Source organism: Haemaphysalis longicornis, unplaced genomic scaffold (genome assembly GCF_048455015.1).
Source record: "Haemaphysalis longicornis isolate Haplotype H1 unplaced genomic scaffold, Haemaphysalis longicornis Haplotype H1 scaffold_1, whole genome shotgun sequence".
Classification (NCBI taxonomy): domain Eukaryota; kingdom Metazoa; phylum Arthropoda; class Arachnida; order Ixodida; family Ixodidae; genus Haemaphysalis; species Haemaphysalis longicornis.
In genome coordinates, this window is record NW_027526203.1 from 273,125,623 (window position 1) to 273,141,843 (window position 16,221).

The 16,221-nt window shown below is 48.7% G+C and overlaps 1 protein-coding gene across 1 annotated transcript; it reads right to left on the reverse strand.

Annotated features, from left to right (window-relative positions):
* Positions 1–12,166: 12,166 nt before the first annotated feature.
* On the reverse strand, positions 12,167–14,447 carry LOC144145965 (putative exonuclease GOR). The gene has a single exon (XM_077677849.1). It carries the CDS (start codon positions 13,778–13,780, stop codon positions 12,674–12,676), a length of 1,107 nt encoding a protein of 368 aa, XP_077533975.1. The 5' UTR covers positions 13,781–14,447; the 3' UTR covers positions 12,167–12,673.
* Between the last annotated feature and the right edge of the window lie 1,774 nt (positions 14,448–16,221).

Consider the following 16,221-nt stretch of genomic DNA (forward strand, 5'->3'; position numbering starts at 1 on the left):
CACGGTCTGCCCTCCTCCGTCTGCGTGCCGCCGACCAGCCAGCCAGCTCTAGCGGTTACGTTGAGCGGTCGCTGGCGGCCAAGCTTCATGCGGTGGAAGCGCAGGGGTGTCCACTGCGACTTCACTGGCTGCCATCGCACGTGAACATCACGGGCAACGAGGTTGCAGACGCCTTGGCCAAAGGTGCTGCTCGCCAGGCAGGGGTTCCAGCCTCCCGGGATGTGGTGTCATTTGACGCTGCAAGGACTATCCTGGCACGAGTGGTGGAGGCCATGCATCCAGATGCCCGAGTAGTCAGTGGCCAGGCCCCACGGGTCTTGCCCGGACGCATTAGCAGAGACGCCCGGTCGCTCCTTCTTCGCCTGCGGCTGAATTGCTGCAACGTGGGAGCGCGCTTGCACCACCAAGGCCGCCGAGCATCCCCCCACCTGCGCCGACTGCCCAGAGCCCGAGACGCTAGAGCACTTGCTGTGCTCTTGCCCGCAGCACGACACCGCAAGGACACAACTCCGGGCCGAACTCCAGCGACTCGGTGCCCCAAGCCACAAGCAAGAAGACTTCCTGTTCCCCATGGGACCGGACGCCATCCGACGGGAGGTCTTCCAGCACCTAGTCAACTTCCTGGTTACAACAGGACTAGCGCTGCGTTTGTAGCCATCGAGCCATGGACTAAACGAACGCGATATAGACTATCTCCCACTCTCCTACCGCTCTTCTCTTCCCCCTTCTCTCTTCCTATTCTTTGAAGCCCCAATCCCCTTCCCTGGACTGGGTCGTATGAGGGTGAACTCCCCGTTGAGTTCAACAATATCCCCAGGCCTTTTCTCTTCCCTCCTTTGTTAATAAATCACCACTACCACCACCCCCGACAAACACGTGCGTGAAAATCGCCCTCGGCGCCCGAGAAAAGAAACGCAAAACCAGGCATCCATGAAATCAAGCGTCTTGTTCTTTCAAGTTCTGCGTGCTGCACGTTCATCGGTCCTTCGAATCCTTCGTCGTCATCCCAGTTGCGTGGCTCATCCGAACCACGTGACATTTGCGCGAGGTATTCAAACACGATTTATGTAAACAACATGCTCGGCGGCACCGCCGCGCGGCGACATAACGGCAGAGTAGCGCGCACCGCAGTGCGTTCGCTGATCACGCGTTCACTTCCCGAGACACAGCGGCTATGCGCCTAGGCCGAGAGGACTGCGGTTCGCGCTGCACACAAATTTCGCATTAAGGAGTGTCGTAGTCGTCATATTAGCTTCTCTAGCACGTCGTTACATTCCGTTATTAGATTTTATTAGTATTTGTCAGAAAGCAATATGATGCTGTCATCCGCATACATAATAAATTTAGCTGTTGTATCTGTCTGGACAATATCATTAATATAGGCATTAAAAAGCAGTGGCCCCATTGCGCTTCCTGGAGGCACACCGGTTGTTATTGGTAAAACGGACGATTGGAAGGGGCTTATGTATACACACTGATTTTGATTGCTTATGTATGGCTGGAGCAGTGCAAGTGGTTCACCTCGAATTCCAATGGATGAAAGTTTATTAATCATTATGCTATAATTGAGGCAATCAAACGCCTTGGTAAAATCTATGAATAGCCCCGAAGTCTAAATATTATTATCTATGTTTTGTAGAATGTTCTCCTTCGAGGCTAATAAAGCTGTCTCTGATGATTTATTTTTTCTAAATCCGAGCTGCGCTTTAGAAAAGATGTCATGTTTATCGAAGAATTGCGCTACCCGTAAAAAATTAACTTCTCTAGCTTCTTGGAAATTGTAGAATAACAGATATTGGCCTATAATTTTACGGGAAATTGCTGTCACCATCTTTGAATATTAAAATGACGAATTTTTGATAGCACCGAAAATATCCTTCGAAGGTCCCGAACATGCAGGCGCTGGACCCCATCGACAAATGTTTATTTCTTTAAGAAAACAGACTAGTGTCCCGCAGCATTGCATCGAACCACCCATTGAGTAGGACGAGGCGGGAGCACTGACTCGGCGGCATGTTTTCCCGGCGTCATTGTCCTCGCCAACCTTGACGTTACCTTATTCATTCGTTGCACTTCGCACATAGTTTTTTTTTCTACGTGCCTCCCCTCTCCTTACCCGCCTCCCAGTAGCTTGTTTCGCGTAGATCTGTCATTAATCGACCCATTAAAAATTCAAAGCCATCGTGAGAGCAGCGAGAATGCGGGCGCCGCATACCAAGTTCCAACACCGCCTGTGAAGGGGAAAGGCCTAAGGGCTGCCTCCTCTCCAAGCGACCGTCTCGATTATGCCCTTTTCGTAGGTCGCTGTCTCTCGTAGCGGCGGTTATTGTACGCGGAATCCAACAGAGGCACGTAATAAGCCTAGCGTGGCGCTTACTGCGCAGGACTAATGTTTATTGATTCTGGCGTCCTCATTTAAGCGTGTTTTCATCTCGCCCCGTAGCGCTCCGTAACCTACGGGCGACCCTTCCGTAGGCGCTACGGAGGACCCTTCCGGAGACCCAAAACCGTTTTTACGGATCGGAGGGGTTTAATAGAGCATCGAAAGCGACAGTTACGCTCTGGCATGCATCAAAGTCGTCTCCATTCGCTTGCCACGAAATTACTCGCCAAAGTTGAAGCATAACTTCGTGTAAAACACACTTGTCTATGATTCAGAAACCGGTTTCACATGGTTTCGACATTTACGCTCACGCTGATCCGTTTGCTGGTTCCGCCTAATAGCACGCGACTAGCTGTCACCTACCCGGCATCGGCCTGACCCGCGACAAACTGGCGAGCTGTGGAGACGATCGATGCCACGCATTTTATTAATCACCTGCCTTATACACAGACAGTGTCACGTACCTACGAAAAGTCGAGTTTGTTTATCCGACGACGCTATTCTTATTATTATTGACCCATGGTCAAGAATAATAATCGCAGCAAATCAAATCCCAGCAAACCAGAACCTTGGACCGTTTCTATTAATAAACCTTTTTATCCTTGATAAACTTCATGTGAATACTCGGCTTTTTTAGAATGTGTGTGGGGACATGCAGCAGGGACAACTGGTAATCAACAGGTACACAGCGCGCTCCCCTGGAGTGCTTGCTAATACACCTTCCGGGGTGAACGCTGCCCCCTTGCTATACGGACTAATCAATTACCAGACATCAAACCCTACCGTGGTACCAACAACGCTGCGAAAGCAGGCTGCTGGGTGGGCAACGGCTTGCAAATGTCTCCCCATCGGACTTCCTAGCATCGATTTGCGAACTACTGCGCCAAGGAGAAAGCTTCGGTAACAACGCAGATGGGACTTACACAGTGGATATTGGTATGCAACTAATAATTCCATGGCATTAGCATCCCCCTTCTGTAGTTTTGGCGTCAGCTTATGCTCGGCAGTCGCCCCCCCCCCCCCCCTTGCACACACACACACACGCACGCACGCACGCATTAATTGCCATATATGCAGTGCCACAATCAAACATGCTGGACCTACTGTCGCTCTCGAATTCTAACTTCTCGAGCACATTGCAACTTAGCAGTAGCTAGAGGACTCTGCAACCCACTCTTTAAAATTTGGGGGGGAGGGGGAGGGGGGTGTTTAACGCGCCGAAGCTAAACCTGTTAAGAGTGGGCGCCTCAAGAAAAAAAAATGTGGTTAGGGAGGTCCCGGAAATTGAACCCGGGACCTTTACGCCGTGAAGCCGCCAACCTAACCACTAGGCCACCCCGAAGGCCCGAGGGGTACGGGGTTGGCAGCGGTGGGGAGCAATTTATATGTGCAGCCAAATGAAAAGAAAGAAAAAAATGCCTCCCGCGGTCGGAACCGAACCTGGTTCCCTCGCGTTATGAAACCGGCATCTGTACGACTGACCTATCATCTCAGTTCTGGGCACACCGCATTTCCTTTGGGTTCGTAGCGTGGGCGTTGGCTTTGGACTTGGCCGCGGGTTCCGGCGCGTGCTAACGCGGTCCACTTTGGGAGAGATGTGAAAGCCTGCGGACGAAACCATCCGGGCCTGCCGGTCACGGAGAACTTTCAGCGGCAAGTTCGGAAATGAATGTGAGGTGCAACAGCCGGGTCTCCGACGGAGGGAGAAGGGCCGCCAGCTCTGCTGTTTCTCCAGCCTTGCACCACTCGCGCAAGCTGCGAGAATTTTTCGGTATCGCAAAAAACCTGACCTAGCCAAAAGAATTGTTCCCGGGTTCTTCAGCGCAGCAAAAGCACGCAGAGGCCAGACGATCATAATAAAAGTGGCTCTGCACACAGTACTGCACAAGGGCCACGCAATCATGTCGCCAAATATTGCACAAGGTATTGCACCGGTATTGCACCGAAACTGAAACGAGCTTGTTGGCGTTTAGGGTCGCCGTGTAATCTATCGCCTGGGCTCCTATTGTATTGTCCCGCCATGAGAAAACGAGGAAGATTGCAGTGTCCCACAGCGTCGTGCACCAACATCCGCGACGACGACGTAGCTGGGTGGGGCACATTGCCTGGCTTGGTCCAAACCAAGGCCACCTTGAACATTCTGTAAATAGATCGTTACATCTTCTATTGTTCGTGCCGCCTTCATCCTGCCGCCACGTCACAATATTGTTTCTAGCTTTTTTTTTGTTCGCCGGCGTTCAAACATGAAACTACAAAAAAACTTCTAGATAAGTGTTTATACACTTGTGGAGGCGTATTGTTAAAACATATGTAGGGTTGTTCGTTTTGGGGTTTTACATTTTTTTCAAAATCGGGGGCAAAAATCGGGTGATATTTTTTCAACTGATATTCGGGGAGAAATCGGGTGTTCTTGTGAAATCATGCAGAAATTCGGGTTTTTTCGGGTTAAATAGGTAGATGCACTAAGTTTATTTTAATACACTGAGATTATTTTAGAGGGTATCAGGAGATTTTTAACTCTAACGCGTCAAAATTTGTGTTGATGTAAAAGTGGTAATCGGGCGTACCGAGCATACCGATTGTTCTGGTGATAATGCTCTCCGAAATTTGGCGTATGTTTGGAAATGAATAAATAATTACAGTAAATAGAGTTGATAACTTCTAACAAACGAAGATTTTGTTCACGGAAAGCTGGCCATTGATTGTTCCCTCATCCTTGTTTACATACATTATCGTGATCTGCTTGCGCAACTTGTCGGTCTTCATTTGAGGCCTGTCTGATCGCTGAATGTATCTGAACTGGGCGAAGGTTCTCTCGACAACACAACTTCCATTAGCTAGACACAACAATGTCAGAGTAGCATTTGTCAGTCTGAGGTTGCGGGTGGTAGTGTCATTCCGCTACTCAATGAGTTCGGAAGGTGTGTTTTTAGGGCTTGCTTCCAGCAAGCACTGGTTGAGAATGGCGGAACGTCAGACAATTGTGCAGATCTCTCCGTTGAAAAGGTCCATTCGGGGAGAAATCGGGTTTAACGCGAATCTCCTAACAAATGTTCTGGGTGTACGAAGAACCCTAAAAATGTGGCACGCGATTTTGAATACTCCCTGGGTAAGTTGAGCGGAATAGTGAGTGGCGGCGATACGTGTCTGCTTTCTTGCAATTTTCTACCTTATTTTAGAAAAGCTGCACGTAAGAGTGGCATATTCGTGTTCTTGGTGAGCAATCTATCGATCTAAGCAACTTGTATTTTGTCTGCGGGGTCTCTTTAATTTTGTCCAGCTGGGTATTTTTAACGTGCGCCGAAATCTAAACACACGGGTGTACACAACAGTCTAAGGCAGGACGTCGACCACATGGTTTAGATACCAGTGCAGAACCAGAAGCAGAATCCGGGGCTGTGTTCATTTCGAAAGCACCTGTTTTAAGACTTGACGTTTATTTTATTTATTTATACAATACTGTAGGCCTTGGGCGGCCCAAGCAGGAGTTGGGTCTTTATACATCGATGAGGCAAACTAGTTGTAAACAAGAAAAAGGAAGAAAAAAAAAAATAAAAATTGAAAGCAAGAATTCAGCAATGAACAATGGAAGGAAACACAAGAGAAAAAGAAAGGGCGTATCAGTCCATATTTCATATATATTGCTCTAAGGATGTAGGGAACAGGGCAGAAAAAAAAAAGCCACGCAAAGAAGCAATGATCATACACAAATCTTACACAGCTGGCTATATAAAACCAGCACGGGATGTTGGCAGCGTTACATTTTATTAGACGAGTTGTACAGATTACAGTGCCTCTGACATGTGTGGCTTCGAATTCACGTTTCGACTTGCTTGTTCTGCGTCACCTCCGTGCCGCCAATCAGTAATAGTAGTACAAAACTTTATTATAAAGTCAGATTATTCATCTCTCAGAAGGTGGTGCCCTTAGTCTGCAGGGCCCCATTTGCTGGCAGCAGCAGCGGCAGCACCGTGCGCACATCGTGACCGCTCCTCTGCAACTTTGCAGTGCACTTGGGCCCCGGTTCCTGCTTCTGACTAACGTCTACAATCACCGAATTCTACTGTGCTGCTCCGGAGTTCCTGCCTATTCCACCGTTCTTCGGTCGACATGCGGTGGCCTGGACTGCGCAAGCGCCAGAACAAGACCAGCTGCAGATAAACCCCGGCCTTCAGCTAGGCAGTCATTTGGCAGCAGCGGCAGCACCGTGCGCACATCGTGACCGCTCCTCTGCAACTTTGCAGTGCACTTGGGCCCCGGTTCCTGCTTCTGGCTAACGTCTACAATCACCGAATTCTACTGTGCTGCTCCGGAGTTCCTGCCTATTCCACCGTTCTTCGGTCCACATGCGGTGGCCTGGACTGCGCAAGCGCCAGAACAAGACCAGCTGCAGATAAACCCCGGCCTTCAGCTAGGCAGTCATTTGGCAGCAGCGGCAGCACCGTGCGCACATCGTGACCGCTCCTCTGCAACTTTGCAGGTAAATGCACTTGCTTGTTTCGTGGACTATTTACTTTTGCCACGTTTTTTTGCTGCTGCTGCTGCCACTTCCACTGCTATATCTGTCTTTGTATGTGCTCTGCGACTTTGAAGTGTGACACAAAACCACTCCAATGCAATGGCAGACACATGCCCTTCGTGTGAAGCGGCTATTGCACAGAAAAAAGAGAATGTACAGTGCGGTGGATGTGGCCAAAAATACCATTTTGGCAAATGCGCCGGACTCACCGAAAAATCCTATAAAGGCAAAAAAGAGGCTGCCAAGAAAGCCTGGCGTAGTCAGACATGCCGCGATGATCTGTGTTCCGGTACTGATGAAGAAAGTAGCTCCAGCGCCGATGTCAAGGTTATTCTTGCGTCTATCCAACAAAGCCTTGAGTGCTTACCCGCCCTAAAAGCAACGGTTGAGAAAATGGAAAAAGCCATCGGCTTCATGTCGGATAAGTTTGATGAATTTGAAAAGAAAATAGACCGACAGGATAAAGAGATAAAGGCACTGAAGACGAGGGTGACTGAGCTAGAGCAGGCGGGTGATAACAAACGCAACTCCTACAGGAGTTGCGTGAACTTGAATTTCGTAGTCGCCGCCAAAACTTGGAAGTACATGGAATTGCAGTGGTGCCAAATGAGGACCTAATCGCCAAATTAAACAACGTTGCAGATAAACTTGAGGTTCCACACATCACGTCCTGTGATGTTGTTTCCGTTCACAGGCTGCCTTCCAAAGGAAATAATATTCCCGGCATAATTGCCAGATTTGCAAGCCAAGCGACGAAGGACGCATGGCTTGCTTCTGTAAATTGTATCACCTGAACGCGAGGTCGGTGAAAAATAAGGTGCTTTCCCTAGAAGAAATGTTTGCCGAATTTGATTTCTTGTTTTCGGCAATAATGTTGACCGAAACCTGGTCCACAAATGACCGGAATGTTTTTAGGCTGGAGCACTACAAAACATTCTACTTAAATCGAACCAACGCTCGAGGGGGCGGTGTTTCTTTACTGGTTGTAGATAATGTTGAATGTCAGCTCATTGATCGTTATTGTTTGATAACGCCCGACTTTGAAGTGCTCATGGTATGCGGATAAAATAATACGTTCTGTCTGTTACCGCCCACCGAACGGAAGTGTTGCTGAGTTCCTAGAATTTTATGACTCCTTTCTAACGTTTATTACTGAAAATAAACTAACTTTAATTGCTGGTGGAGATTTTAACATTGATATGGGCTCCAGTAACCAATACACAAAAGATTTTAGTAATTTCATCATTTCCAATGGCTTCGATAATGTAATCACTCAACCTACAAGGATCCCTGCTGAATCTAGTTCGGTGTTAGACCTTCTCATTACAAACTCTCAACTCTGTACAGCAATAGCTGGCGTGATATCGTACGATCTGAGTGACCATCTGCCTGTATTTCTCTGTGTGAACGCTACTAGCCTACAGACAAATAAAAACGAGGACGTATACTATCAGCTAATAACAGATACTACGCTTCAAAAATTCCGCAACGATGTACTACAGATTGACTGGGCAAATGAGAGACAGCTAAATGACGCAAACGAAGGGTATAATATGTTTATTGACCAATTTAGGAAGTTGTATTTCTCTAATTTTTCTTTGAAGTCTTGCCGAACAAAACGCAAAATACGAAAGCCTTGGGTTACAATGGAACTAAGGCAGGAAATGAAAATCAGGGACCGGCTTTATCAACGGTTTCTTAGTACACGATCACTTGATGACTTAGTAATTTTTAAAAAGCACAGAAACAAACTTACCAAAAAACTGAGATGCGCGCGCAGAGAGTATCACCTTTCTTTGCTGAACGTTGAACCCGGTAGACATGACTTACTATGGTCTCGACTGAACACTCTACTGCACCGCGGCAGTCCTTACGCCGCACCCACGAAATTACAAGTTAATGGCCAAGAACTATCCGGAAAGGACTTAGCAGATGCATTTAACTCCTTTTTTTGTAGGACTTCCACGGGGAGTGGAATGTCAGACGCCTTAGAATACATGAGTACTCCCAATAGCGATTCTATATTTTTGCGGCCTACCACAGCTCACGAAATAATGTCTATAATCCAAAATCTCAAGAACACTACATGCCGTGATATTGAAGATCTCCAGGTGCGGCCTCTGAAATACGTTGCTGATATCGTTGCGCCAGCTCTCGCCAACATATTCAACACATGTATTACAACAGCAGTCTTTCCAGAAAGAATGCAGGTGGGAAAGGTAACTGTTATATATAAAAAAGGCGATCGAAAAGATTTGGGCAACTATAGGCCAGTTTCTATATTACCAGTATTTTCAAAAATCTTTGAAAAGATTTTGCCCATGCGGTTATCCGAATTTATTGAGAAATACGAACTGCTTACGTCAGATCAATTTGGCTTCACTAAAACAAATCCACTGAACTGGCCCTTCTTACACAGAAAGACTTTATTCTCGAACAATCTGAAAAAAAGTTTATAACACTAGGTGTATTTGTCGATTTTTCAAAGGCTTTCGACTTGGTAGATCACAGTATCTTGTTACAAAAATTAGAACAATATGGCATTCGCGGTACAGCCTTGCAATTAATACAGTCATATTTATCCCATAGAAAGCAAGTTGTTAAGCTGACTAGTGCTTGTTCTGCAGTTAAACCTATTCTCGCTGGTGTGCCCCAAGGCAGCATACTGGGACCCCTCCTATTCAATCTATATCTTAACGATATTGTAAACATTAACCGGGAAGCGAGATTTATTATTTATGCAGATGATGCTAGCATCTTCTTTTCAGGAAAAAATTTCTCGAATATATTATCCGCATGTAACGACACCATGACAGTGCTAGAAAAATGGGCAGCATCAAACTCCATGTGTATAAATCAACAGAAGACTAAAGCCGTTATTTTTCGGCCAAAAAACAAGGTCATCCCAGCACACCAAGCCATAGTACTGAACTCCTCTAATGTGGATATTGTCGAGAGCTTCAAGTGTCTTGGCGTAATATTTTCTTCTCATATGTCTTGGGACGAACATATAAGTTTTCTCACGGCGAAGTTAGCTTCAATCGCTGGTATGGTAGGCCGATTAAAACATTTGCTGTCAACGCGGACTAAATTGCTTCTTTATAACTCACTTTTTTTCTCTCATCTTAACTATTGTCAGCTGGTATGGGGAACTTCAGCGCCCTCTAGTTTGCAGCGCATTTATCTACTGCAGAAAAAATTTATTCGTCATGTCTATAACGCATCGTACCGATCCCACACTGCTCAACTATTCCACAATGCCAGAATAATCAGTATTCACAACTTGTACAAATACCGACTGAGCGCGAAGTTTAAAACAGAGATAGGACACAACCTAACTGCCTTACAAGACCTTGCAAATTTGCAAAAAAAAGTTCCTCACTACCCAACTAGATATACAGAAAACTGGTTAGTTCATACTGCTCGTCTAAATACCGGTCAACAGCGTTTGTCTTACACTTTACCGTCTCTTTTGAACGCCTACAAAGTAGATGGTTTTGATTTGTTTTCTTGTTCTTACCGGAATCTCCGGCTCATGTACAGCGCCTAAGTTTGATGCCTTCTTGTGATTTCTTGCTATGCCGTGTTTTTATTGTCACTGGAACTTGTTTTCTCTTATGCTACCTAGGCATCAAGGCTGCCAGAACCGTAACCGTATTGAAATTAACCGTAGTGAAAAAGAAAAGAGCCTAACCACACCCCTATGCCTCCTTTGGCGTTGTAGACTGCTGACCCATCTTTCTGTATATATAAATATATATAAATATATATAAGTATATATCTATATATATATATATGAAGGAAAAAGAAAAAAATCATTAATTTCAGTGCCCAATTGCCTGGTTTTATCCAGTCCAAACGGCGACAGAACGCGCACACCCGCTACGTCAAGCGACAACGGAGCAGCGACAGAGGAGCGAACTCCTCGCTTTCTCGGCGGTGACGCGGTGGGTCTCGCTAAGCGAATCGACACGAACTCACATGTTCCCGATGAAAAACGGCATTGGTCAAGAGAGCTGCTACGTTCGCGAACAGGAAGTCTCTCTCGTCGCTTTTTTTTTACTTTTTTTGTCCTCATTGTTTTGCGCCTCTCTCCTCCAGAACAGAGCGGCCACGAAACTCACCCTTGCGTTTTTTTTCTCTCTTTGCTTTGACGTTGGCTCCGTGGCTTGAAGAGCGGGAGAAGTGGTAGCTTCATCCGCGGGTCTTTTTTTCTCGCTCCCCCCCCCCCCTTCCCCCACGTCGCGAATTCGCTTTGAGCTGGGGTTTTCTTATACTTTTCTTTCCCTCAAGTCGTGCGAATGCACCGCCGTACTCCGCCAAGACTGCCATGTTCGCTACCCAGAACCGTCAGCAGTGGTGGCCACCCCGAAAGTTGTTCATCTTAACCGAAGAATATGTGCAAGGCTGTTCGTCTTAAGGTGATTTTTTTTTTTTTTGCATTGGGTCTATGGAAAATCAAACAAAAGTTCCCAGGTTGTTCGGCACAAACTAGAATTCGTCTTAACCGAGTCCGTCTTAACGGGAGTTCACTCTGTATATAATACAAGTGAATGCGGGCTCATAATTGCCCATAGTTGCCCTCCTCGACGAACACCGGATACGCGTTTTTACGGCGAAGTTGGCTATGGCTAGGGCAAACCGTCTGCGTGTAGGCGAACAGAAAAACCTCTGAAGCATGGCGTGCACGTGCGTGAAAGAAACAGCGCTAACCCGGCACCCTGGCAGAATTGAAGAAGAATCAGCCTGATCGGTGCGCACGTGGCGGTCCGCTCGTATAGAACCGGTGCACGCGAAGGAAAGTTGCCATTTGGGAAGGGGCAGCGTCAAGTGCGGCCAGTCAGCCTGCCGGAGTAATTGGTCTCAAAAGATGAAAAGAAAAAGAAGAAAGCCACAAGCACGATGTAGCAATGAAGCAGTTGTTGGTTATTGCTGAGCTTTTGCCTTCAAACCACGCAAGCAGCTTTAAGGGCCCGAGGAATTTTGAGACAAACGTTATTAAAAGTGTTGTTCACCACGCATAAAGTGAAAGGCAATGGTACAAACTAGCAGTGTTAACAAAAAACACCTTTTAAGACAACAGTATACTGCTTTTCATTCAACTTCAGCTAGACAATTTTAGGTTCTCATATTTACAAAAACTACAACTATTAAAGATAGGAGGTTGACAAATTGATATAAAATGCACATTCGCAGGCTTTACGGCAGATTCAATTTAATTGAATTTTATTTCAATAGAGTGATGTGTGGGGGCATGGAAAAAAAGTCATAATGTGGCTTGACTGAGTCCATGGCCCCTACATGGCTGACAATGAGGGCTACAAAAGGCCAGCGCATTTTTCAAGGGTAAATATAATTCTTTTACAACACTCGCGGCACAGATAAAATAAATGAGAGCCAATTTTCCCTTCAAAAAAAAAAAAACAAAGCATATAATCACTACGAGCTAACAAACTTTACAATGCCCAGTTATAACGATCTAAATACCGAACACTTCATAAGCAACACATCATTACGCGCCAGTTTTAGAAACAACACGAAACACACGTTGGCATGAAAATCCACAATACCAAAGAAAAAAGCCTTTATATCCGGACAAATTATATCATTGCAATTACTAATCAGCTGCCTGACATTGTAGGAGGGAAAAAAGATGAGAAGCTGTGAGCATATTAATGTTCTTGTGGTTTCACCAGTGCGCGATAATGTCAGCACCTTTCCAGCCCACTCTAACTCGAGCACCCACACGAGTCCACGTTCACGTAGCAGTTTCAGCGGGGAGGCTGCATAAGCCGGGAACCAACCCTCAGCCTCTCACGCAGTTCCTGGTCGCGCGCCGCTTTCCAGAGAATGAGCTCCATGCAGGCCCTGGCGTCTTCCACGCTGTCGTGTCCCAGGGGTCCGTCCTGCACACTGCGGTTTAGGTAGGTGGCTACCAGAGACCGCAGCGACGGCCGAAAGGGCAAGCCTCGAGGGTGGGGAAAGACCAGGGCGGTGTCCACTACAGTGTCGTGGAAAATCCTGAGTGCTCGCAAGTCGTTCTCGAGCCCGTGACCAGCCAACACCGTAGAGGCGGTGAAAAGCTGGAGGAGCTCTGCCTGCACGTCTTGCAGCGTAGTACGCACGTTTCGCAGGTGCTCGGCAGTAACGCCGCTGAACGCCGTGTTGTAGTCCAGCACCGGCCTTCCGGGTATCACGTATGTGTCGTACACGGCGATGCCTTCCCAGTCCACCACGCTCACCCTAGTAGCCTCGAAGCCACGGATGGTGAAACACATTTCGCAGTCCAATGCGAAGACGCCGCCGGAGACGCCGTGCCCTCGACCTGTTTGCACGAAGCCCACCGACGTCGTGTTCCACTCATCTAACGCGCCGATGGAGCAGATGTGGTGGTAGGCGCTCTTGCAGCCCGGCTGGCTTGCCGACGCCCCGCAGCAGCTGAACCGGCCGGCATCACTGCGCTTGCCCGAGTGGAAGGAGCAACTGCTGCTTGCGCCGTATTGGCCGTCTTCCGTGATGATGAATGATGCACGGCAGCGGCAGCACTTCTTCAGTCTCGAGGGGACCACGTCACCCTGCATGCACAGGACGCCGCTTGGATTTGCAGGCCATGGACGCGGGTATCCACAGCGGAACAATTGCTGAGGGGTGAGCGCATAGCTCAGCAGACGGCGGTAGAGGTCATCGGCGGAAAACCGAAGGCGCGAGCGGCCTTCTCGTGGGCCCACACCCCACGCTGCCGCCGAGCAGACGGTACCTGAAGCGAGCTGGAAGTCGTCTTCGGCGGTGGCGGCATATCGCAGAGCGCGGCGATCAGACGCATGCACGAGGTGTTGGCTCCTCCCATTGAAGTTCACCTCCTGAATGCGCTTCTCCATCTCTTAATCCTTTCTGGGTCGCTGCGTCCCTTCGGCACAGGTGACAATTGTTGAGATAGCTCCTTGCTTCGCGTATTCTTATTTTTCGTCCTCTCCTTGAGGCTGGTAGCACGTGCTCGTGGAGGAGATTGGCCTGTGCTTGGTCAGCGGGGGGCCTTCGGTTGGGCGAGGTGAGGAGGAGGAACTGAGCTTCTTTGTTTGCGCTGCCCAGGAAAGAACGCTTCTTTTACATTGGGCCTGTCAGCGTCTCATTGGTCGGGTTCTTTTAGTGGGGATCCGCGTGGAGAAAGTATGTCCAGAAGAAACGCGCAACGCTGCTCACGCGCTCCCAGAGAGCAAGAATACAAACATAAAAAATAATTTAGGAACAGAATAAACGCGACATATTCGCTCACGTGGTGCCTCCCCATTGGCCTGTCGTGAGAAAGCGGTAGAAGCGGAAAGGAGGTGGATACATAAATAAGGAACGCGCCACCGCCACTCACGTGCCCCCGTAGGACAAGAAAACAAAAAGGAAAGAAAAGAAGCCAAGAAAAGCGTGAACGCGATACAGCCGCCCACGAGACGCCTCCCCGTTAGCTCGCCGGGAGAAGACCCCGTGAACACCTGACACACAATCAAAGGCTACGCCACGAACACACGCACAGGCAGCCGCCGATCACGTGAACCCCCGCCTCGGCGTTTCGAGTACTGCAGGACGAGTCTCCAGATGCGATGAATGTACCCACCACAGCCAAGAGAACCTGCATAGCTTTGGTGCGTGCTGATGATCGAGGCGCGGGTTGCGGCCGAGCTGAGCAGAGTGCACGACAGGGGCATGAGCGTCGGCATAATTTTGTCTTGAGGGTGGCAAACCCATTGCATGGTGGTAGGACAGGGAGATGGCGGGGGAAGGGGCAATAGCGCTGGTTTGGCTTCGGGGGTTCTTGGAGCAAGCAAAAAGGGTGACGTGATTGGATAGTGGTCAGCCTCCTAAGTACAGGAGGCCGCGGGCCAGTGCTGAAACCATAGTAACAGCACCAGGACTTGTCGCTCCGGTGCTGAGCTGGTCAGCGTAGAATCTCACTTCTCAGGGGAAGGGAGGTGTTGGGATTGGGGTTGTGGGGGCATGAATAGACTAGGTGCAGTGTAGTGAGAGGAGTGTCACAGTGCGGGCAGTTATGGGGGCAGATGTGTAGGGAGATATGCGATAGAATTGCGTGGTTGTAGTGAGTGAGTGAAGGTCTTTTATAAATGCAGGGAGTGCCCAGGGACCGGCATAAGGTTTCTGTTTGTGGTCTGCGATTGATGTACTATCTTGATCACAATTAGGGTGAACGTGGGAGCGCGTGTCGTTCCGTGCGCGGGAGCCGTCTGGCGGCGTTCCGGGTGACTTCGCACGCGCACCACATAGCCTCGCTGCAAACGAACTGTGCATGCGTGCGAAGTTACCCGGAAAGCCGTCAGGCGGCTCCCGCGCACGGAATGACACGCGCCGCGCTCCCGTATTCACCCTGTGATCAAGATATTACGCTTGATAGTTGGATCGTGTGTGATGGGGAGGAGGGTATGTTCTTGTGTGAGAATAATGCGATACAAGGAAGCTGTACGTGTAATCACAGGGTTGGTAGTTTCATGTATATGGTCTGGCTCTCTCATGGCTCGTCATGAAGGGGGGAAGGCCCGAGGGTGAAGTTCTAGGGCCGCTGCATGGGCCGCTTTGTTCCCTACCAGGCCTGAGTGGTCAGGGGTCCGGATAGTGCTGATTTTGATCTCTTCGCGCATTCGGTGTAAAACTGTGCGAGCCTGTAACTGAGCGCTTCAAGATTGGTATAACCGGCATGCATGTTGAGGCATCGCCTCCTGTATTTTTACAGGAGGCGATGGTTGAGGGTCCGGCAGAACTGTTAAGGTGGGGTTAATTCTGATGGGCCTTAGTTTCGTGATCTACATAGCTAAAGCTTCTGCCGAGGAATATTGGAGTAAGTGGCTGCCGCGACGCGGATTTCTAGTGTCAATTGATTTTTATCGTGTTTATCGTTTGGCCCAGCATGGGATGGCCCAGCTTCGTGGGCCATCCCATGCTGTAGGACTGAATGGCTTCTTCAAAGACACGCTTTTACCTGCTTAAAAAAAACGGCTGCATTCGAAGAGATAATGCACTAGAGACTCAGGTTTGTTACCAGGGATTTATACACCCTCCCCCCCCCCCCCCCCCCCCAACAGCCCCCAGAAGGATTTCGACACCCCCGCAAAAGATTCCACAGCCACGAGCACCCTGCGCAGGGATTTGGACACCGCCCCCCCCCCCCCCCCCCCACTCTCCAACAGCCCCCAACACCCCCCAGGAGGATTACGACGCCCCCCCCCCTCCCTCCCCAATCGAAATTCTGGGTAAACCCCTGGTGGGGTCACATCGCATATGTAATGCTTCCGTGCAGTGATAATTTCTTTCCCCTCGC

Excerpts from the sequence above, each read along its gene's own strand:
- LOC144145965 (XM_077677849.1), bottom strand. The coding sequence starts at position 13,780 with ATGGAGAAGCGCATTCAGGAGGTGAACTTCAATGGGAGGAGCCAACAC.